At 36.3% G+C, this 26116-nt stretch overlaps 1 protein-coding gene across 1 annotated transcript in view; it reads right to left on the bottom strand.

The window, feature by feature from the left end:
* The window catches only part of LOC128664566 (uncharacterized), a 101536-nt gene that overhangs the window by 45820 nt on the left and 29600 nt on the right, over positions 1-26116 (bottom strand). Inside the window, exons 3-5 of the mRNA XM_053719384.1 lie at positions 25123-25178; positions 20186-20234; positions 14212-14347 (exon numbers count right to left, since the gene is read on the bottom strand). Coding sequence (XP_053575359.1) covers positions 14212-14347; positions 20186-20234; positions 25123-25178 — 241 coding nt within the window. The remainder of the gene's footprint in view (positions 1-14211; positions 14348-20185; positions 20235-25122; positions 25179-26116) is intronic.

The raw sequence follows: 26116 nt of genomic DNA, 5'->3' as shown, positions 1-26116 counted from the left end.
TATAATAAAGTTATTACCCCCTAAACCTAAGTCTAACCCTAACAACACCCTAACTTAATTATTATTTAAATAAATCTAAATAATATTAATATTATTAACTAAAGTATTCCTATTTAAAACTAAATACTTACCTATAAAATTAACCCTAAGATAGCTACAATATAATTAATAATTACATTGTAGCTATTTTAGGATTTATTTTTATTTTACAGGCAACTTTGTATTTATTTTAACTAGGTGCAATAGCTATTAAATAGTTAATAACTATTTAATAGCTACCTAGTTAAAATAATTACAAAATTACCTGTAAAATAAATCCTAACCTAAGTTACAAATACACCTAACAGTACACTATCATTAAATTAATTAAATAAATTAACTACAATTATCTAAAATTAAATACAATTAAATAAACTAAACTATAGTACAAAAACCCCCCACTTAATTACAAAAAATAAAAAAAATTACAAGAAGTTTAAACTAATTACACCTAATCTAAGGCCCCTAATAAAATAAAAAATCCCCCCAAAATAATAAAATTCCCTACCCTATACTAAATTACAAATAGCCCTTAAAAGGGCCTTTTGCGGGGCATTGCCCCAAAGTAATCAGCTCTTTTACCTGTAAAAAAAGAACAATCCCCCCCAACATACAACCCACCACCCACACACCCCTACTCTAAAACCCACCCGATCCCCCCTTAAATAACACCTAACACTACCCCATTGAAGATCACCCTACCTTGAGCCGTCTTCACCTAGCCGGGCCGAAGTCTTCATCCGATGGGGCAGAAGAGGACATCCAGACCGGCAGAAGTCTTCATCCTATCCGGGCAGAAGAGGACATCCGGACCGACAGACGTCTTCATCCAAGCAGCATCTTCTATCTTCATCCATTCGACGAGGAGCAGCTCCATCTTGAAGACCTCCGGCGCGGAGCATCCTTCCAGCACGACGGACTAACGACGAATGACGGTTCCTTTAAATCACGTCATCAAAGATGGCGTCCCTCAAATTCCGATTGGCTGATAGGTATCCTATATACAGTGCTGCATATAAATGCGGACGTAGTTTTTCCCCCATAGACTAACATATAAAACCCACGCAATTTGGTATCCAATATCCAGCGCAAGGCCTTACGTGGCGAAAATGGAGGAAACTTACTCCATTTTCACCTCGCCATAAAAAGCAGCCTTAGCAGGCCTTGCACTGAGTATGGGAACACCGTAACTCCCTAAAATGCCTACAAAAAAAAACCTAACACCTAATGCATGCGCAATGTCTATCTACCTGTCAACCGCAATCCCCCACCGCAATACCTAATAAAGTGTTTAACCCTTAAAACGCCGCTCTCGGACCCTGCTCTCGGCCCCCGCCGCCACCTACATTATGTGTATTAACCCCTAAACCGCCGCTCCCGGACCCCGCCGCCACCTACATTGAATTTATTACCCCCTAATCTGACCCCCCTACACCGCCGCCACCTACATTACATATATTAACCCCTAATCTGACCCCCCTACACAGCCGCCACCTACATTACATATATTAACCCCTTATCTGACCCCCCAACACCGCCGCCACCTACATTAAATATATTAACCCCTAATCTGATCCCCCTACACCGCCACCACCTACATTAAATATATTACCCCCTAACCCTAAGTGTAACCCTAACACCCCCTAACTTAATTATTATTTAAATAAATCTAAATAATATTAATATTATTAACTGACGCCTAGATTTAGAGTTTTGGCGGTAAAGACCCGCGTAGCTAACGCAGCTTTTTTTTCCCAACGCACCCTTAAGACAACGCTGGTATTTAGAGTTGTCTGAAGGGCTGCGTTAGGCTCCAAAAAGGGTGCGTTGAGCCGAATGTACTGCCACTTCAACCCTCAATACCAGTGTTGCTTACGGTAGCGGTAAGCTGGCAAAACGTGCTTGTGCAGTTTTGGATGAAAAAAAACCTAACACCTGCAAAAAAGGAGCGTTAAGCTCCCAACGCAGCCCCATTGTTTCCTATGGGGAAAACTTTCTAAGTCTGCACCTAACACCCTAACATGAGCCCCGAGTCTAAACACCCCTAACCTTACACTCATTAAACCCTAATCTGCCGCCCCCGCTATCGCTAACACCTGCATTATACTATTAACCCCTAATCTGCCGCTCCGGACAACGCCGCAACCTACATTATACCTATGTACCCCTAATCTGCTGCCCCTAACATCGCCGACCCCTATATTATATTTATTAACCCCCTAATCTGCCCCCACAACATCGCAGCTAACCTTACCTACACTTATTAACCCCTAATCTGCCGACCGGACCTCGCCGCTACTCTAATAAAGTTATTAACCCCTAAACCGCCGCACTCCCGCCTCGCAAACCCTATAATAAATAGTATTAACCCCTAATCTGCCCCCCAACGTCGCCGCCACCTAACTTGGCTGATCGGAACAGCCAATAGAATGTGAGCTCAATCTGATTGGCTGATTGGATCAGCCAATCGGATTGAACTTGAATATGATTGCCTGATTTAATCAGCCAATCAGATTTTTCCTACCTTAATTCCGATTGGCTGATAGAATCCTATCAGCCAATCGGAATTTGAGGGACGCCATCTTGGATGACGTCATTTAAAGGAACCTTCATTCGGCGAGTAGGTTGAAGAGGATGGATCTGCGTTGGCTGGAAGAAGATGGCTCCGCTCCGCTCCGGATGGATGAAGATAGAAGATGCCGCTTGGATGAAGATGTCTGCCGGTCCGGATGTCCTCTTCTGCCTGGATAGGATGAAGACTTCTGCCGCTCTGGATGGCCTCTTTTGGTCCATCGGTGCCCGGCTGGGTGAACACGATTTAAGGTAGGGAGATCTTCAGGGGGGTAGTGTTAGGTTTATTTAAGGGGGGGTTTGGGTTAGAGTAGGGGTATGTGGGTGGTGGGTTTTAATGTTGGGGGGGTTGTATTTTTTTTTACAGGCAAAAGAGCAGATTACTTAGGGGCATGCCTCGCAAAAAGCCCTTTTAAGGGCTGGTAAAAGAGCTGGTTACTTTTTAATTTAGAATAGGGTAGGGACCTTTATCATTTTGGGGGGCTTTTTTATTTTATTAGGGGGCTTAGAGTAGGTGTAATTAGCCTAATATTCTTGTAATCTTTTTTTATTTTTTGTATTTAGTGTTTTTTTTTTTTTGTAATTTAGTTTAGTTTTTTTAATTTAATATATTTATATATATTTAATTTATTTAATTGTATGTAATTGTAGGTAATTTATTTAATTAATTTATTGATAGTGTTAGGTTTAATTGTAACTTAGTTTAGGATTTATTTTACAGGTAATTTTGTAATTATTTTAACTAGGTAGCTATTAAATAGTTAATAACTATTTAATAGCTATTGTACCTAGTTAAAATAAATACAAAGTTGCCTGTAAAATAAATATAAATCTTAAAATAGCTACAATATAATTATTTGTTATATTGTAGCTATATTAGGGTTTATTTTACAGGTAAGTATTTAGTTTTAAATAGGAATACTTTAGTTAATAAGATTTAATTTATTTTGTTAGATTAAAATTATATTTAATTTAGGGGGGTGTTAGGGTTAGACTTAGCTTTAGGGGTTAATACATTTATTAGAGTAGCGGCGAGTTCCGGTCGGCAGATTAGGGGTTAATACTTGAAGTTAGGTGGCGGCGATGTTAGGGAGGGCAGATTAGGGGTTAATACTATTTATTATAGTGTTTGCGAGGCGGGAGTGCGGCGGTTTAGGGGTTAATACATTTATTATAGTGGCGGCGAGGTCCGGTCGGCAGATTAGGGGTTAATAAGTATAGTTAGGTAGCGGCGACGTTGGGGGGCAGATTAGGGGTTAATAAATATTATGTAGGTGTCGGCGATGTTAGGTGCAGCAGATTAGGGATTCATAGGGATAATGTAGGTGGCGGCGGTGTGCGGTCGGCAGATTAGGGGTTAAAAAAATGTATTATAGTGGTGGCGATGTGGGGGGGGCTCAGTTTAGGGGTACATAGGTAGTTTATGGGTGTTAGTGTACTTTAGAGCACAGTAGTTGAGAGCCTTATAAACTGGCGTTAGCCCATAAAGCTCTTAACTACTGACTTTTTTTTGCGGCTGGAGTCTTGTCGGTAGAGGCTCTACCGCTCACTTCAGCCAAGACTATCATAAGGGGATCTGCGATATGGAAAAGTCGTGGCTTGAAAGTGAGCGTTAGACCCTTTCCTGTCTGACTCTAAATACCAGCGGGCGGCCAAAAGCAGCGTTAGGACCCCTTAACGCTGCTTTTGACGGCTAACGCAGAACTCTAAATCTAGCCGTTTATAATTCCTATTTAAAACTAAATACTTACCTATAAAATAAACCCTAAGATAGCTACAATATCATTAATAATTACATTGTAGCTATTTTAGGATTTATTTTTATTTTACAGGTAACTTTGTTTGTTTTTTAACTAGGTACAATAGCTATTAAATAGTTAATAACTATTTAATAGCTACCTAGTTAAAATACTTACAAAATTACCTGTAAAATAAATCCTAACCTAAGTTACAAATACACCTAACACTACACTATCAATAAATTAATTAAATAAATTAACTGCAATTATCTAATATAAAATACAATTAAATAAATTAAACTATATTACAAAAACAAACACTAAATTACAAAAAATTAAAAAATATTACAAGATGTTTAATCTAATTACACTTAATCTAAGCCCCCTAATAAAACAAAAAAAGCCCCTCAAAATAATAAAATTTCCCTACCCTAAACTAAATTACAAATATCCCTTAAAAGGGCCTTTTGCGGGGCATTGCCCCAAAGTAACCAGCTCTTTTACCTGTAAAAAAAAAAGAAATACAATACCCCCCCAACATTACAACCCACCACCCACACACCCCTACTCTAAAACCCACCTGATCCCCCCTTAAATAAACCTAACACTACCCCATTGAAGATCACCCTACCTTAAGCCGTCTTCACCCAGCCGGGCCGAACTCTTCATCCGATCCGGGCACAAGTGGTCCTCCAGCCGGGCAGAAGTCTTCATCCGATCGGGGCAGAAGAGGTCCTCCATCCCGCAGAAGTCTTCATCTAAGCGGCATCTTCTATCTTCATCCTTCCGGCGATGAGCGGCTCCATCTTGAAGACCTCCTGCGCGGAACATCCATCTCTGCCGACGACTACCCGACGAATGACTGGTACTTTAAATGACGTCATTCAAGATGGCATCCCTCGAATTCCGATTGGCTAATAGGATTCTATCAGCCAATCGGAATTAAGGTAGGAAAAATCCGATTGGTTGATTTAATCAGCCAATCGGATTGAACTTTAATCTGATTGGCTGATTGGATCAGCCAATAGAATTGACGTCACATTCTATTGGCTGATTAAATAAACCAATCGGATTTTTCCTACCTTTATTCCAATTGGCTGATAGAATCCTATCAGCCAATCCGAATTCGAGGGACGCCATCTTGGATGACGTAATTTAAAGGACCAGTCATTCGTCGGGTAGTCGTCGGGTAGTCGTCGGCAGAGATGGAAGTTCCGCCCCAGAGGTCTTCAAGATGGAGCCGCTCATCGCCGGAAGGATGAAGATAGAAGATGGCGCTTGGATGAAGACTTCTGCTGAATGGAGGACCTCTTCTGCCCCGATCGGATGAAGAGTTCTGCCCGGCTGGAAGACCACTTGTGCCCGGATCGGATGAAGAGTTCCGCCCGGCTGGGTGAAGATGGCTCAAGGTAGGGTGATCTTCAATGGGGTAGTGTTAGGTTTATTTAAGGGGGGTTTGGGTGAATTTTAGAGTAGGGGTTTGTGGGTGGTGGTTTGTAATGTTGGGGGGGGTATTGTATTTCTTTTTTTTTACAGGTAAAAGAGCTGATTAATTTGGTTGCAATGCCCCGCAAAAAGCCCTTTTAAGGGCTGGTAAAAGAACTGGTTACTTTGGGGCAATGCCCCGCAAAAGGCCCTTTTAAGGGTTATTTGTAATTTAGTTTAGGGTAGGGAAATTTTATTATTTTGGGGGGCTTTTTTATTTTATTAGGAGGCTTAGATTAGGTGTAATTGATTAAACATCTTGTAATATTTTTTTATTTTTTGTAATTTAGTGCTAGTTTTTTGTAATATAGTTTAGTTTATTTAATTGTATTTTATATTAGATAATTGTAGTTAATTTATTTAATTAATTTATTGATAGTGTACTGTTAGGTGTATTTGTAATTTATGTTAGGATTTATTTTATAGGTAATTTTGTAAGTATTTTAACTAGGTAGCTATTAAATAGTTATTAACTATTTAATAGCTATTGTACCTAGTTAAAATAAATACAAAGTTACCTTTAAAATAAATATAAATCCTAAAATAGCTACAATGTAATTGTTAATTATATTGTAGCTATTTTAGGGTTTATTTTATAGGTAAGTATTTAGTTTTAAATAGGAATTATTTAGTTAATAATATTAATATTATTTAGATTTATTTAAATAATAATTAAATTAGGGGGTGTTAGGGTTAGACTTAGGTTTAGGGGGTAATATATTTAATGTAGGTGGCGGTGGTGTAGGGGGATCAGATTAGGGGTTAATATATTTAATGTAGGTGGCGGCGGTGTAGGGGGATCAGATTAGGGGTTAATATATTTAATGTAGGTGGTGGCGGTGTAGGGGGATCAGATTAGGGATTAATATATTTAATGTAGGTGGCGGCGGTGTAGGGGGGGTCAGATTAGGGGGTAATAAATTTAATGTAGGTGGCGGCGGGGTCCGGGAGCGGAGGATTAGGGGTTAATACATATAATGTAGGTGGCGGCGGGGTCTGGGAGTGGCGGTTTAGGGGTTAAACACTTTATTAGGTATTGCGGTGGGGGATTGCGGTTGACAGGTAGATAGACATTGCGCATGCGTTAGGTGTTAGGTTTTTTTTTGTAGGCATTTTAGGGAGTTACGGTGCTCCCATACTCAGTGCAAGGCCTGCTACGGCTGCTTTTTATGGCGAGGTGAAAATGGAGTAAGTTTTCTCCATTTTCGCCACTTAAGGCCTTGCGCTGGATATTGGATACCAAATTGCGCGGGTTTTATATGTTAGTATATGTGGGGAAAAACGACGTCCGCCGTGTTAAATATATGTGCCACATTTATATGCGGCGCTGTATATAGGATACCAAACCTGCGCAAAAAACGGTGTTGCCGACTTTTGCGGGCGACGCTGCATATCGGATGAGGCCCCAGGTATTTTATGGAATTAAAAAAGAGAAAAAGTAGTCAAAAATGTTCTGTAATCCCTAAACATCTTTTGTTTTGTTAGAAAATGTAAAAATGTGAAGTAAAAGCTTTTTAAATTTTAATTTAAACTAATTAAGTGGTTTCAGATCTGTTCTTATCACTAAGTCTTATTGGATGATAGGTGCTTTCTTTTTTAATGTTCATTGGTTAATAGAGACTTCCTACTTATTCTCACTAAGGCCCCATTTAACAAAGCATAGACGGGAAAGATTCTCTGCTAGGGAACCTGTCCATCCGTGATTGCAGATAACCATTATAATTGCGCAAGGAAAACATTTGTGCAGAGCTGCCCCTGTTCTTGCATGACAATCACCACAAAGAAGTAAATTCATAGTTCTTTAATTATACCACCTCTGAAGTGCCAGAGAGGTTAGGAAGCTGTAGTTTTTTGATGCCACTTCTTAACTCGTGGTAAGCAGGCTCTCATGAGCAAGCCTGCACCGCAAACAACATTGTGTTAGACCTACAGCCCTAAACTCAATTCCCAATTCCCATATTTAACATTTCAATGTTCTTCACATAGAAGAAAATGTTCTATTTTTATATATATATAAATATATATATATATATATATATATATATATATATATATATATATATATATATAAGAGCTAGGAAAGGGAGGGCACTCTCAGGATTTATATACATCAAAGTTAGTTTATTGTTTATAACAACAACGTTAGAAAGTCATAAGGATAGGTCGACGTTTCGGCTTACATAGAAGCCTTCATCAAGACAGATGAACAACTCACAACGGCGACTAGCAGCCGCACACAACACCACCGGCAAAACAGAAATTTCTGTGGTGTTGTGTGCGGCTGCTAGTCGCAGTTGTGAGTTGTTCATCTGTCTTGATGAAGGCTTCTATGTAAGCCGAAACGTCGACCTATCCTTATGACTTTCTAACGTTGTTGTTATAAACAATAAACTAACTTTGATGTATATAAATCCTGAGAGTTCCCTCCCTTTCCTAGCTCTTATCTACAATCCATTGAGTATTGCACCCAGGTGCTTCATTATTAGTTGAAGCTGGAGTGCTGGAACACGTGCTAATTGGATAATATAATATATATATAAAACGTTCCATTAAAGAATCAATTGAAAAGACCTGAGAGTGCATTTGACTGTGTTACTTATATTGCTTATATTTGCACCCAGGCGGTTGTCTCTTGGTGGGCTGAGCTGGAAATTGCTTGAATATTATCTACTGACCAGCGGAACCCCCTGCTTTTGACATTATTTGTTTCTATTTGCTCCAGTGCCCTATTTTTGTGGTTGTAGCTTGCTTCATGACTGTTTAACATCTGGACTGTTATCAATCGTTTTTTGCAACTTTGTGTTTCTCATCCATATGGACATTCTTTTTCTGGGACCTGGCTCCTGACTATACCTCACCACTAATAGATACTATTTCTTCTCTTGCTCTACATCTGTGTATACATAAACTTACATACTCAGGAATTCATTGCTTTGTGTTTGCACCTTCTTTCCTGATTATAGTATGTCTACATCACAGACACAGGAGGAACATATCGAGTTGCAAGTACAAAGTGAGGATTTGACCTGTCAAGCAGTGGAAGCCCAGACTGGAACTGTATCGTATACACCAGATGATGCTGCCCGGATCTTGTTCGCACCAATCTCCAAGACAGTTGGTGAGACCTCAATCAATTTATATCACACTTTATTGAAATTGAAAAAAAGAGAGGTTGATTTAACTTTACATGGTAGTTACCTTTCGGATTACTTTAGAACAGGGCACATACCCCGAGGCTTTAGGGTCCATAATGTACCCACCATCGGGCGAGAAAATCCAGAGTTCAGAAAAAAATGGTGCTTTATTCTGAACAAGTGCTCCTTAGACTTAATTCTACTTGTTATAGAGGAAGTCACTTCAATTCTAGGTAAAGTCAAAGTTGAAATACAGACTTTTGAAAACACATACCAGGCTACACTTACTAGTGACACACAAGAAAACTGGTTATCTAAAATTAAAACACAAATAGATAAATACCAGACAGATTTAATAACCTTCAAAAACAGGAAATTAGAAACAGTAAATCAGGACTACAAACAAGGGAAAGTCTATAAATGGTTAACTACCACACCAGATACTAGACCCAGAAGGAGACAGAGAAATAGACGGGTCCACTTTGATACTGTGGACACCAGTGGGGGAGAGTCCACAGACACTGGTAGAAACCCTGGCAATACTTCTCTGACTCCACCTGGATCATATAGACCCTTAAATCAATTTTCCACACATACATCTAGGGAACACTCTACACCCAACCATCATTTTTTAGGGGTAACTACTCGCTCCCGGGGAGGGGGCAGCACAATAGACCCCATATTAGGTGGGCGGGGCATAAGACACCGACCACCAAGACGCCCACGACAGAGGACATAGTTATCAATTTAAGTACACACAATCTATCAGACAGTGAACGTAAAGTTTTGAACCAGGGTTTATCTTTTGTGCCTAGCACAGCCCTTTCTGAGTTTGATTTAAAATTGGACCTGTATAAATTGAACAAATCACTTAAGATAAGAGAGTTTTTTCAAAACTCCACATCTAGTTCAATTAAGACACAGGTAGAACTTCAATGTAAAACCCCTAGTTCGTTTGAACCAATGAATAGCAGTCCAAGCACTAAAACTTTTATCAGACTGGTCACCCAAGATCTTGAAACAGCCAGACAACAATCCCCTTGGACACATAATATGTCTAGGGAAGAACGACAGGCGATAAAGACCCTCCAGGATGACCCAAGTATAGTCATTAGGCCCGCCGATAAGGGCGGTGCCATAGTGATACTCAACTATGAGGATTACCGCACTGACATCCTGACTCAGTTGACAGACATACAAACTTATTCTGTATTGCCCAATGACCCTACTACAAGGTTTAAAACACAATTGGATGCACTGATCCAGATGGGTTTTGAACAAGGCTGGCTGTCCAAACATATTTGTGATTTTTGTATCACCACTTACCCTAAAATACCTATCCTATATTCCATCCCTAAGATACACAAAACATTGGATCATCCACCAGGCCGTCCTATTGTGTCAGCAAGAGATTCTTTGACACAGCCGGTAGCACAACTGGTGGATATCTTATTACAACCTGTTGTTAGGGAAGTAAGATCATATATTATGGATACAGGTGATTTCATACGAAAGATACGGACTGTTGACGTCCAACCTGATGACCTATTGGTCTGTTTGGACGTCAACGGTCTGTATACTATTATTCCCCACACTGAGGGTCTGAAATCAATTGAGGAACATATCACCAATAACCCTCTTTATGAGGGCCCACCAATTAAATTCTTTCTTTTTTTGATAGAATTCTGTTTGTATAAGAATTACTTCAGATTTGAGAGTGATTTCTATTTACAAACAGCTGGTACAGCCATGGGTTCCTCCATGGCCCCCACGTACGCCAACCTGTACATGTCTCAATTTGAAAATCTGTATCTATGGAACACTACCAATTTGGCAGTAGTATGTTATTACAGATATATTGACGACATCTTCATGGTATGGCGGGGGACCATGGAGGAACTACAAATTTGGTTTGAAACATATAACACGGCCACAAGCAACGTTAAATTTAAAATGTCGGTTGATACACAGTCCATTAATTTTTTGGACTTGACTGTCTTTAAAAAGATACATCAATTGGGCACGACCCTTTATCACAAACAAACCGATCGGAATTCTATTCTGAGCGCTGACAGCTGTCACCCCCCTGCCCTTTTGAAGGGCATAGTCAGATCTCAATTTGTGAGAACCATGAGAAATAATTCAGATACACAAACTGGGGTCTCCCAATTGGCAGGAGTGGGAGAAAGATTCCGCGAGCGGGGATATAAATCTTCCATTATCCAAGTAAACATGATTACAGCATCCTCACTCACTCAAGAAGAACTGATCAAGCCCACATCAAAGAGGGACACGAGTAATAGATTAATTATGACCACTACATTCACTCCAACTACTAAAAATACCGGACGTATTTTACATCAACATTGGCCTATCATGACGTCAGACCCTAAGCTAACATTTACCCGGCAGGTACAACCAATGGTGGGCTTTAAGAGAGGGACTAATCTTAAAGACCTCTTGATGCGCACTGATCAAAAATCCAGCTACACCACAGGGGCTAAAATAAATATCAAAGGATCATACAGATCTTTAGGCTGCACAACGTGCAATGGTTTGGTCAGTACTAAAACCTTTCATCACCCACATACTAATCGAAGATATGTGATTAAGCACTCCATTACGTGCACTACCACACACGTGGTGTACCTTCTCTTTTGCCCATGTTCATGTTTTTACGTGGGCAAAACTACAGGCACGTTACGTGAACGAATGGCAAACCATAGGCACGCAATTCGATCTGCACTCAAACAGGGGGATTCCGACCAGCCTGTTGCACGCCATTGTGCCAAGCAAGGCCATGCCGTTTCTTCAATGCGCTATATACTCATTGACCACATACCCCCACTTGATCGGGGAGGGGATAGGAGCAAGAAATTGCTTAAACGGGAAGCCCAGTGGATCTTTAAATTGGGAACCATACATCCAGGTGGATTAAAAACTACCCCAGATTTCAAAAATCTTATTTAATGTTATAAGGTAGTGCTACATGCTCGGGGTATAACCCAGGGTCACTGTGGCTACGTTTAGCTACCAGCTCTATGGCTCTTCTGAGCGATGTGAGCTGGTCACTTACGACACACCCGGGTGGAGGAACATCTCCCCCATCTAGGTTGTGGAAGCCTGGTCCCTGAGGTGAGATTACCCAATTTTGCACTTTATACCTTATACCGGGAATAAACCAATGCAACTGCAAATGCTAAGGAGCAAAAAGATGGACTTTTCTTATATGTCCACACCTGGTCATCTATATGTTGGACATTGTTACCTGTTTCATCTAGGTGTATTAAGAGATTATATTCTAGGCATAGTCTAGACACATTTCTATACACCACATAGTATCATCCTCATATTTCAAATATTAAACAGCTATAGGCCATATTGATATATACACAGAAATAGAGGCACAATGAATATTGTCATGATCTAATATGCCTCTCTTTGTCCTAGTATGATAATCTAGATCCTTCTGTGAATTCACTATATCATTAAGTGAATTTTTCCCTAGTGGGCCACATATCTGTATCATATCACATACAAAGGAATAGATGTACTTTCCAGTTTGCTAATTTTGAGCGCTAACATAACAAGTTATGCTTAACTAGCTATAGTACATCATTTATCTATCTTTACATTTAGTGTAAAACACAATAGAATAATGTTGCAAATCGATTTAATGGATATACTATCTGTATAGAGTATATGTATTATTCTGCAGTTAGTGCACATGTATTGATAACTAGCACAGCAAGAACCGCCACTTTTTATATTTATTTTTATTTTTAATCTCCTATTTTTAATCTCCTATTTTTTTATTTATCTATGTATATAGATTATTGTGCATAGCTATGAATGGACGTGACTCAGAATGCCTAGCAATTATTGTCACTGTATATGCTTGCTGCACTAGACAATTCACTATTATATAGATACACTAACTTGGGTATGTATCGTAACCATGGCTACAGTTGCTATGACGACTTGTTTACACTATCATATTTGACTTGCCGATCAGAGCTAATAACATAGCGATTGATGGCATCATTTTCATATACCTATAAGGTAATTTTGAGCACATTTTAGATTATGCTATAATGTACATATTAAAACGAAATACACAGCATTGTTTATATGTTTTGATCATGTCGCGAAACCAGAAGTGACATCACTTCCGGTTGACATGACCACGGTGGAACGCAAGATGCGTTCCACACTCGATATTTTGGCGCACTTTTTGGAAGCAATTATTGTTTGGTGAGACACTGTTTGATACACTATAAATTGTGTGATATTTGTTTTGTTGTTCATGCTGATGAAGGGGTTGTGAACCCCGAAAACGTTCCATTAAAGAATCAATTGAAAAGACCTGAGAGTGCATTTGACTGTGTTACTTATATTGCTTATATTTGCACCCAGGCGGTTGTCTCTTGGTGGGCTGAGCTGGAAATTGCTTGAATATATATATATATATATAATTATTATTTTGTAAAATATATATCTATATCTATATCTATCTATCTATCTATCTATATATATATATATATATATATATATATATATATATATATATATATATATATATATATATATATAGGTAGAGAGAGAGCGATAGAGAGAGAGAGAGAATATTGGTATGTAAATTATTTACAGAATATACACAGTTAAACACATTATTACATAAAAAAGATAAATAAATATGATTTTTAATGTTTTGAGGTATTTGACTGGAAATGATTCCAATGTATATACGTATATATATATATATATATATATATATATATATATATATATATATATACCGCATCTGGCTAAAAGGGTCAATCCCAGGAACCACGTCAAGGTCTCTTCCCTCCTGGGTCCCTATCCACAGCCAAGCAATGCATGCTTTCAATCACACAAACTGGAAACCACATAATAGTGCACATGCCTTATATAATCTCGCTAGACACATATAAAACATGGAAATACTGCACACACATACATGTATATATATATATATATAAAAACACAGAAATGAAATGCACTCTCAAACTGAACCAGGTACACATCCTATGACCCTGAAAAATGCACAGCCCTAGGTGCTCAATGGCACTAACAGCCAGCTGCACAGCCTCTAGAGACCCAGGTAGTTAACCCTAGACAAGTCTGGGTGCAAAATTACAAAACAAATTGATTAACACCACACACAAAGTAAGTCTGGCACTCTCGTGCAAGTGGACAAATACATCAGATAGATTGTTTACCTGTTATGGCTGTTTGCTTTATTGTATACACAATGTCTTCACTCAGGTGAGCAAGAGAATTGGTAAGTATGATGTCTACATCAGGATTCAAATTAGGTAGCAAATCATCGTTTAGTGAAGGAGGATCTTTTGTTTTCTGTTATAAAAAATAAATAAATATGAAAAATTGAATTATCATCTAATTGGTCTAAATATTAGTACATTTATACATCTAAATTCACTGGTTCTAGAGGTTATTTATTTAGTGAACAGATTTCTGTAATTGCCTGTTATATTGCTGTAGCGAATCATGTCCGCCCAACATCGCTAAATGCCGACACCATATGCTGTCGGCATTTAACATTGCACAAGCATTTCTTGTGAAATGCTTGTGCAATGCCGCCCACTACACATTTGCGGCCAATCAGCTGCTAGCAGGGGGTGTCAATCATCCCGATCGGATTGGGCGGACAAGTTTAGGCGAGCCGGAAACTTTGGGGGTAGAAAGCAGAATCCTCTACTTGCTAAATCTACCCCTAAAAGTGACAGTAAAGCTAAAATTAAATTTATGGATTGAATAGAACTTGACATGTAAACAACTTTTCATACCTATATTATCAATTTGTTCAGTTTTCTGGATATTCTTTGTTAAAGGGTGATTCTAGATGAGCTCATGAGTGTGCATGTGTCTTCTAGCACCAGTGTTTGCAACAATGTTTATATCAGTGTTATGCATAGTTGCAAACAATGCTGCCAATGAATGCTAAAGACGTATGCACTCTCCCATAAGCCTACCTAGCTCTGCTCTTCAACATAAGATACCAAACAGAATACAGAAAATTTGGTAATAGAAGAAAATAGGAAAGTTGTTTAAAATTGCCTTCTGTATCTGAATCATGAAAATTAAATTTTGACTTTCCTGCCCATTAAGTAATTATGGAAAGCTAAAAGTTGGTAGTTTGAAGTGCAAAACTGTAATCTACATAAAATTCCCAGTAGAAACTCTATAAAAATGTTTGTCATATAAACTTACTTTATTTTTTTTAAAAAATAGATTTTTTTTGTAGCTGGCTGAATTCCTTCACTTCGCGCCCTATTCGATTGTGGTCTGCATAGTTTTGTGGTCCCACCAGCTGTACATGTGAGACCCAACGTGAACTCCCGATACAAAGACAAAATTGTGCAAGCACAAAGCACACACTGAGCGTATAGGTAAAAGGAAACTTCTAAGCGCATGCATGTCCCCTCGAAAACAACAGCTTTTATTTTAATCAGTGAGCCATATGGCTATGTTGTCTATTGGATGCCAGAGTCAGATGGCAGAAATAAAAAAAGACAATGGAACGGGGCTTGAAATAATCAGTTAAATAAAAGATAGGAATAATAAAATGTTACATTGATACTATTACTCAGAAATGTGTCATTAGTGTTACTAGGATACATAGGTGATGTGCATTGAAAGTTATCACACTATCGCTTTAAGGTAACAATTAAAGGGTATATTAACTTGTATATTAATTTCTTTTCAGGATATAATTTTCAGACAGTATAGTTTAAGTTGTGGTCTGACATTTATTTCAAATGTTGATTATAAAATGATAATAGCCATTGAATGTTACAAAAATAGCCACAATTTGTTTAGCTCAGACTATTACACTCTATAAACAATACAATTAAATTGACTTATGTTTTTTTTCAAATGTTAAGATATAAAACAAAATTCAATAAAAATTAAAACTTGAATCTTCAAAACAATGTAGAAAACTTTGATGATTCCATACACAAATAATTACTCAAGGAAGTCATAGTAAAACTATATTTCTTTGCTTTCATTGAAAAATGCAGCTGAGATTGTTATTGCAGACTAGCTATGTTCTTTGACATTTGACAACCAATTAAGTTTTTTTTTTAAATTTCTGCTGTGGTTGCTCGGCCTTAAAAGATACATTACAAGGGCATTATATTTTTATTAAGTTTTAATTAGTTTAGAAGACTTATTTTACTTTTTAGCAATATAACCAAATTATGAGAACTAACCCTTATTATGACCAACACATACGGCTAGATTACGAGTTTGGCATTAGCATTTAAAAGCAGCGTTGAGGGGTCCCAACGCTGCTTTTTAACGCCCGCTGGTATTAGGAGTCTGGCAGGTACAGGTGTACCGCTCACTTTTTTTCCGCGATTTTAACATACCGCAAATCCCCTTACGTAAATTGCGTATCCTATCTTTTCAATGGGATTTTCCTAACGCCGGTATTACAAGTCTTGGAAAAAGTGAGCGGTAGACCCTCTCCTGTCAAGACTCCTACCGCATTTAAAAGTCAGTAGTTAAGAGTTTTATGGGCTAACGCTGTAACATAAAGCTCTTAACTAAAGTGCTAAAAAGTACACTAACACCCATAAACTACCTATTAACCCCTAAACCGAGCCCCCCCACATTGCAAACACTATAATAACATTTTTTAACAACTAAACTGCTGACCGGACATCGCCGCCACTTTAATAAATGTATTAACCCCTAAACCGCTGCACTCCTGTCTCGCAAACACTAGTTAAATTTTATTAACTCCTAATCTGCCGTCCCTAACATCATCGACACCTACCTACATTTATTAACCCCTAATCTTCCGCCCCAACGTCGCCACCACTATATTAAATTTATTAACCCCTAAACCAAGCAACGCTGGTATTACAGTGAGATGTGGAGCTAAATTTTGCTCAACGCTCACTTTTTAGAGGCTAACGCCGGGTTTGAAAAAACCTGTAATACCAGCGTTGTTTGTAGATGAGCGGTGAGCTGGAACTGAGCATTAGCAACGCACAGCTTTACCGACAAAACTCGCAATCTAGGCGATAGTTTTAGTGTAAGTTTTTATACAATGTGTAGGAAGCAGCGAAGTCACTGCTTGATAAAAGAATATACTTTTATAGTCTCCCAAAACTTTAAGTGATTTGGTGAGAAAATTGAAGCAGACTAATTTGTGGTGAAACTTTTAGCAGATTATTGGCTTGATAACGAGTGGCACGATAACTATAGCAGGTGAGTGACATGCAGTATTTTGTGGCTCTTAACACGCAATGGAAATAGCGCACGTATTATGAGATGAAAGTAAAAGCGTTCACTTGGGCACAATTTAATGTTACATTCATTGATTTAGTGCAACTTCACTGGTTAAGCAGTGGGTGCACAAAAAACATCACAAATACATTAAATAGGACAGTTATACTCATTATAACGTGTGATAAAAATTATTATTAAAAAAGAATTGCATTAAAAAGTTAAAAGGGCTTAAAGATAAGAGGTTTCATGCGTTAGAAAAAAAATGCATGCAAAGGACTTTAACATAAAGATACATACATAGACATGTCTAAATATGTATATGAATATATATATATATATATATATATATATATACATATGTATATATATATATTTATATGTGTGTACATATGTATTTATGTATTTGTATGTGTATATATGTATTTACAGACATATATACACATATAAACACATCAGTACATATGTACACACACATAGACATAAATAAATAAATAATTGCATTGGAGTCCTTTGCAGTCAATTAGCTGAAGACATGAAAAATCATATTCATGCCATATTCATATTTAATAAAGTATTTAACTGTGTATGTACTGTAAATGTTTCACATTCCAATATTCTTCACACACAAACACACACACATATATATATATATAAATATATATATACCTATATATATATATATATATATATATATATATATACATATAAACCATCAGATACATGTAGAAATACAGTATATGTTTAAGAATAAATAGAACATATTCTTTTATCTGAAGAAAATTAGAATGTGAAATATTCATATTTCATGTTGGGTTTAGTGCTGTTGAGTATATGTGGTTGGGTTAGTGCCAATATGGGTGTTAGTTTTGTTTTGCCGTTGTCACACTCCATTGAAGTCTATGAGAGAATACGTTAACACAGTCATGATATTCTAAGTCCAACTTTTTTGCACTCGTCGGGTTTTCACTCTAACATTTTTTTGCACGCTAACATTTTACTTTCAACTCTAAATAGCCCGCCTAAATAGGATTTTTTCCCCTTTAATTCCTATTGGCTGATATAAATCTTTCAGCGAATAGGAATGTAAGGGACGCCATCTTGGATGATGTCACTTAAAGGGAACCTTCAGTTTACGTCGGCGACCGTAAGAAGGGGGTGCTCTGCGCCGGATGTCTTGAAGATGGACCTGCTCTGTGCTGGATGGATGAAGACTTCTTTCCACTTGGATGAGGGCTTCACTGGATGGATGAAGATCGAAGAGGCCTCCTGGATGAAGACTTCTTGCCGCTTGGATGAGGACTTCGCCGGCTGGATGAGGATGGATGTCTGGACTTTGATAACTGTAAGTGGATCATCGGGGTTAGTGTTAGGTTTTTTTTTAAGGTTTTTTTGGGTGAGTTTTTTTTTAGCTTAGGGTTTGGGCAATGTAAAAGAGCTAAATGCCCTTTTAAGGGCAATGCCCATCCAAATGCCCTTTTCAGGGCAATGGTTAGCTTAGGTTTATTTAGATAGTTTTTATTTGGGGGGGGTTTGTTGGTTGGGTGGTGGGTTTTACTGTTGGGGGGTGTTTGTATTTTTTTTACAGGTAAAAGAGCTGATTTCTTTGGGGCAATGCCCCACAAAAGGCCCTTTTAAGGGCTATTGGTAGTTTAGTGTAGGCTAGTTTTTTTTATTTTGGGGAGGGCTTTTTTTATTTTGATAGGGCTATTAGATTAGGAGTAATTTGTTTTTATTTTTGATAATTTCGTTTTTTATTTTTTGTAATTTAGTTGGAGGGGTTTTAAAAAAAAAATGTATTTTAATAATTAAATGTATTTTATTTTATTGTAATGTTTTTAGTGTAAGGCAGGTTAGGTTTTATTTTACAGGTAACTTTGTATTTTATTTTAACTAGGTAGTTATTAAATAGTTAATAACTATTTACTAACTAGTCTACCTAGTTAAAATAAATACAAACTTACCTGTGAAATAAAAATAAAACCTTAGCTAGATACAATATAACTATTAGTAATATTGTAGCTAGCTTAGGTTTTAATTTACAGGTAACTATGTATTTAGTTTTAAATAGGAATTATTTAGGTAATAATTGTAAGGTTTATTTAGCTTAATTTTAATTATATTTAAGTTAGGGGGTGTTAGGGCTAGGGTTAGACTTAGGCTTAGGGTTACGTTAGGGTTAGGGTTAGATTTAGGAGGTAATATATTTATGTAGAGTTAGTGATGTAGGAGGTCAGAGGTTTCGGGGTTAATAATTTACTATAGTATATTTCGTTGTGGGGGGCTTGCGGTTTAGTGGTTAATATGTTTATTATAGCGGCAGTGTGGGCGGACGGCAGATTAGGGGTTAATAATCTTTAAATAGTGTTTGCGATGCGGGAAGGCGGTGGTTTAGGGGTTAATAGGTTTATTATAGTGGCAACGATGTCGGGGAGCAGCGGAATAGGGGATAATACATTTTTTTAGTGGTGGCGATGTCTGGAGCGGCAGATTAGGGGTTAATAATTTTATTTTAGTGTTTGCTATGCAGGAGGGCCTCGGTTTAGGGGTTAATAGGTAGTTTATGGATGTTAGTGTACTTTTTAACACTTTAGTTATGAGTTTTATGCTACAGCTTTGTAACGTAAAACTCATAACTACTGACTTTAGATGACTTTAGATATATATATAAAAAAAAATATATATATATATACATACATACAAACATACATACATACAATTGCTTCAGATGAAGGGGACGGTCTTATCCCCAAAACGTTAATACATTTATTCACTGGATTTGAAAATACCTGAAATTGCTATCTATTTTTTGACTTACAGTATATTGCCTGTTAGAACCCAGATGATGAGACTGCATTAAGAATTCATTTTTTAATAAATCTTGATTTCCTAGACAATATAAGTTTCAGCCCCTCATAGTAATTATTTTCTTACCTTAAGCAATAGTACAAAGTTATCTTGCTTGGGAAATCCTACTGGTTCCCTGGAAGTACACAATAATTTGTTAAAACATTTCTTATAAAGTGAAAGCATTTTATCATGAAGCTAGTCTCCAAAATAAGTGCACCCACATTCCAATCCATCAGCGTGTTGAATTAAAAAATGTGATAATCCTTTTCTGTGATATTCCAGTGCATCAGAAAAGTTTGGTTAGCTAATCTGCTAAAGCTCCTTATGTAATAATTCTGGAATATCTGTATGTTTGACATTCATATTGGGTAAATATACAAAAAATATAAGAAAGAGGATTATTTCTTAGATCTTAAACTGCAATCCAAACCTGTGAGTCTTGTAAGCTACATTTCAAGTCTGTGTACTCTGCAACCAATACAAACCAATCAGTACTGATATGTATCTGCTATTTCAAGTCTCTGTATCCGGCTGTTATACAAGCCAGTTGGTACTGTGATCTGCTATTTCAAGTCTGTGTATCTTGCAACCTACTATCCCAAGTTCCTGTGTATCCTGTGACTAGGGATGGGCGAATGTTTATAAAAATTGTAAATTTAAAACAAATTTTTATACATTCATTCGTTCGAATCGAATTTCGAATGTTTATATCACATTCTAACATTCTCTTTTCGAATTTTCGTTTTCGAATTTTTGAATAAAATTCGAAAATATTCATTAGAATAATAGAATGTTTAGCTATGTATTCATTCAATTTTGAAATGTAATATTCGAATTTGAATGTGACATTCAAATTCGAAATAGTATTTCTAGTCTACATCTGTGTTTAATAAATGTAATATTCAAATGCTACATTCGAATGTCACATTCAAATTTGAAATAGTATTTCTAGTCTAATACTGTGTTTTAAATGTAATATTTGAATGTGACATTCAAATTCGAAATAGTATTTTTAGTCTAATACTGTGTTTTAAATGTAATATTTGAATTTGAATGTGACATTCAAATTCACAATAGTATTTTTAGTTTACAACTGTGTTTAATAAATGTGATATTCGATTTGAATGTGATATACGATTCGAATGTGATATTCAATTTGAATGTGACATTCGAATTCAAAATAGTATTTCTAGTCTAATACTGTGTTTTATAAATGTAATATTCAAATTTGAATGTGATATTCGATTCGAATGTGACATTCAAAATCAAAATAATGTTTCTAGTCTACAATTGTGTTTTATAAATGTAATATTCAAATTCAAAAGTGACATTCGAATTGGAATGTGACATTCGAATTGGAATGTGACATTCGAATTGGAATGTGACATTCGAATTGGAATGTGACATTCAAAAACTGTAAATAACATTTGAAAATCGAATTTTTAAGAATATTCGCTCTTATCAATATTCTATTATGTAAATCGAAATTTCTACAATAACAGTCATTCTAACATTCGAATTCGAATATAAACACATTCGCCCATCCCTACCTGTCACATTGCTATTTCAAGTTCCTGAGTATCCTGTGGCATTTCATTTTCAAGTTCCTGTGTGTCAGGGTATCTGAATGTTATTAAATAATGTGTATATATACACACACATATATATATATATATATATATATATATATATATATATATATATATATATATATATATATATATATATTATTTAATATATATAGCTGTGTACACCAAATGATTAATTTTTTTTATGAAACTGTTTTGGAAGCAAACCCTCCTCCTAGCTATAAAACATCTGGTGATCAAAGAGATGGTCATCTACACTCTGTGTATTGCAAGTTCATAGTTCAGACATGAGAAACATTGCTAATTACATCAGGATCCACCGGAACCTTTCCTAAACACTCAATATGTTAAATTATGCAACTGTATAATCCCAAACAGTCCTTTTGAAGATTCTCAAAGGAAATAATCTGTAACAAATAGGTGCTAAATTGATACCTGCTTTGTCAGATAAACATGCACTGAATCAAAATGAGACCCATGTTTTGCAATTATAACTCTTAAGCCCATTGTTAAAATACAGCCTGTATGATTTTAAATACTATATAAAAATGTGTGATCTGCTGTGTTTTTATATGAATATAAGGAGATACTCAAATGAACATATATAGTCAGACACATATTAAATATGAACATGAAAACCTGAGAGTTAAGATTTTAACATGTCTTAACCTATATATTATTTTTAAAGCATAAAATGTCTTAACCTCTGTATTTTTTTTGAAGCATAGAAATGGATATGTGTTTACCTAAAATCAATTACTAATAGTAACATATTAGATAAATACTGCAAATAGATGTATATATATTTGACAATTTTTCCCTTTGTTTTACAGGGAAACAAGATGTCCTTAGTCATAAAAACAGATATATGTGGATATTTTCTATTTTAACATAGAGATTGATGAAATATTGGAGTTTGATATCAAATTGTAAATTTTCTGTTACGCAAAATGAAATATAGATACTGAGATGAGAGTTTATTAATGCAAAAAGTTATAGTATGTTAAATAATCATTATATAGGGAGATATTTGAAATATAGCAAAAATGAATGTTAAGACTATATTGCTAGCAGTCTGCTGCCCCCTAGGGGATTAAAACTGGTATGACAGCCAAATTAATTGTCTCTTAGAGCACAAAGAGAGCCAATCAGAGAGGCACCTCCCAGGTGACCAATGAGATGTTCAGCTCCGATATTGTTTCACCAATGATTAAGATATAAGAAAGGCTAAATGCAAGAGAGAGGACACACAGTCTTGGAGGCTTTTATCTGCTGAAACTGGTCTGATTGAATAACTGGTGGCCATACTTGGGACATAACTTAAGCAAAGAGCTGAGACTAACTCCTTGATATATGCCATAACCTTTCTTCATATGAGGTGAAACAAGAAAATACTTGGAAAGGATTGAAACATTTATTGGTTCAAGTTGGTGTTGTATGATTGTTCTATATTTTAATATTTAAATGAAAGGTATTTAGTAACTATAGTCAAATAAGCAGATTTAAAAGAACAAATTGTATTTTAACCTTGTGTTTCATAGTCCTGTATAGTGTTAAGCTTGTCTTTTGTATACTAAGTAATTTATCTTTGCAAATATGCACATACATTTTTGAATTTGCCTCATTGATGCTAAAGAGTTCATTTCAGGTCAGAGAAATTAGCATATAAACTGGCTTAATTAGAGTTGTATAAAAAAACATTTGTAGGTTAAATAGCTTAGTTGGATTAGTCTGAATGTTAGTGGTGCATATATTGGTGTCTCATTGTGGTATTTAAAAGATATTCAATTGCGAGTAAGGTTAATAAATAAGGTAACTTTTTGGATCTTTGCATAGCATATTATAACAGTTGAAACGTGTATAGTTTTGATTCATATCTGGTTTTCTACAAATATATTTCAATGTGTCTATAAATTTTAACTAATATAAAGAATTTAGGAATTTACATTCATTTTATTGTTTCGTATATGCATTTATGGGGGTTTATTTTAAAGGATAATTATTAAATATATTGTATTATAACCCGGCCATATACTGACTGACATATTATTTGGAGGCACACTGCTGAGATATTATTAATACTTATCACATTGATATAATATAACGGTAGTAAACAGAAATTACTAAAAATATATATATATATTGAAAATTAATTTTTTGAAAAATTGATAAATTTCTTTTTTTTTTTCATATCTCAAAATGAATATTAATATTTTTGAAAATATTTTTTTTTCTCTCTCTCCTTATTGGTCAAAATTGTATTAGCGTTTTTATCTTATTAAATACCATACTAAGAAAAACCAAAAAAAACAAAACAACTATGTCTTCAACAAAAAGCAACGCTAACGTTTCTGTATATGATGAAAATGTGCCCTCACCAAGATTCAAAGCCATGAGCCACCTTATGATCAGGCTTGATATTGCGGACGATGTCTCCATGCATATTAAGGGGTGTAAAGCTAAGGCCAAATATTTAGTTAAAGATATGTGGGTTGAAGATGGTGAATTATACCAAGTTTTACTGAAGCTTAATAAATGCATGGAATCAAGAGGATGTGATGAAATAATTTTCAAAACTTGGTAGATCCTAATGTATTTGAGCTGTGAGATGTCTAGCCAAATGGCAGGACTAAACAGGCAATTGGGACAGCTAAGGGGTGAAAATTATTCATTGCGAGAATTTGAAGAAGCCTTTATTAATGGAAATTCTAGAAGCTAATAAAAAGATTTCTGCCTTAAATGAATATAATTCGAAATTAGTGACTGAATTTAAAGCTTTAGAAGAAGACTATGAAAAATGCCAAAATTAAAATAAAACTTTAAAAGCTACATATCGTGGGGCTGAAAAAGAATATGAACAGGAAATAAATGAATTAAAGACACAAATCAGCAGCAATATTTTATTATTAACTCAATTCAGGACTGGGTCAGAAAGGAGTTTCAAAATATGAGGCAGGAGGATAAACAAAAGTCCCCAAATTATGGCCCTAATTCAGACCCAGAGATAACTTTCCCCCTTAGGCAATTACATAACTCTGAAGTGCAAGATAATTATTACTCCTCAGAGGAAGAGGTCAGTTACTATAGTGGGTCAGAAGGGGGAGCTAGCTTCTCAGACAGCCCATATCAAAATGCACGGGTGAAATTTCAGCATAGTAAAGATAGGACAGATAGTGGGCGCTCTAACACAAACAATAAGACCGCAATGAAATCCAGTAATGTACTTAATAAAGTGTATGACACCCCTAGGATAATCAAGTTCCTAAGTAGAGCAGCACGCCCATTATCATAATTGATCATTTAGAGGCTTATGAGAATGCCTTAGCTGCATATTATATATTATATATAACTTATGAAGTGTATTATATATAACTTATGAAAAGTTAGAAACAACCCCCCCCCCCAAAATTGAGAAAAGCAAGAAAAGTTTACCTTGTTATATCATCTAATGGTGTGATCAGTTCATCAGCTGAAAATGGTTCTTTATACTGAAAATAAAAGATATACATTTTCAGTAAGTGGTGCTGCAATAATAGCTTTTGCTTTTGTATATTTTCCACAATTTGAACCTCAACCCAAAAGTATTTTCTATGATGTCAGAAACCTTAGAATTACACTGGAAGATACAAATGTACAGGAAACTAAAGTCAAAATTAACCTATCATGATTTGAATAGAGGGTGCACTTAAAAAAAGTGTTTTGTTTTTTTCTTAAACTTGGATTATCAAATTGTGCACAGTCTTTTTTTGAGTAACTAGCTCCTATTAAGCTTGTGCAAGAGTTCACACTGTATACATATATCAGTCTGTGATTCGCTGATTGTGGTCACATAATACAGGGAGCAGGACTATGGAAGAAAATTTTGAAAATTGTCAGAAAAAAATTAATATTAATTTAAAATGCTATTGCAGTGTCTTTTATTATACATTCATAGATTATGAAATTCAGTTTTAAGTACATAGTGTCCTTTAAAAAACAATGTTCAGATTAAGCCTAGCATTAAGCCTAGCATATTTACAGAATATACAGTGGGGCCCATTTATCAAGCTCCGAATGGAGCTTGAAGGTTCGTGTTTCTGGCGAGTCTTCAGACTCGCCAGAAACAGCAGTTATGAAGCAGCAGTCTAAAGACTGCTGCTCCATAAGCCTGTCCGCCTGCTCTGATGAGGCGGACAGGAATTGCCGCAATTGAACCTGATCGAATACGGTCGGGTTGATTGATACCTCTCTGCTGGCAGCCGATTGCCCGTGAGTCAGCAGGGGGCGGTGTGGCACCAGCAGCTCTTGTGAGCTGCTGGTGCAATGCTGAATACGGAGAGCGTATTGCTCTCCGCATTCAGCGATGTCTGTCGGACCTGACCCGCACTGTCGGATCAGGTCCGACAGACCTTTGATAAATTGGCCTCAGTATGTTTATTAATTATTG

Source organism: Bombina bombina, chromosome 6 (assembly GCF_027579735.1).
Source record: "Bombina bombina isolate aBomBom1 chromosome 6, aBomBom1.pri, whole genome shotgun sequence".
Classification (NCBI taxonomy): Eukaryota; Metazoa; Chordata; class Amphibia; order Anura; family Bombinatoridae; genus Bombina; species Bombina bombina.
Note: the sequence above shows the minus strand (reverse complement) of the source record. Positions and strands in the feature narration are given on the sequence as shown.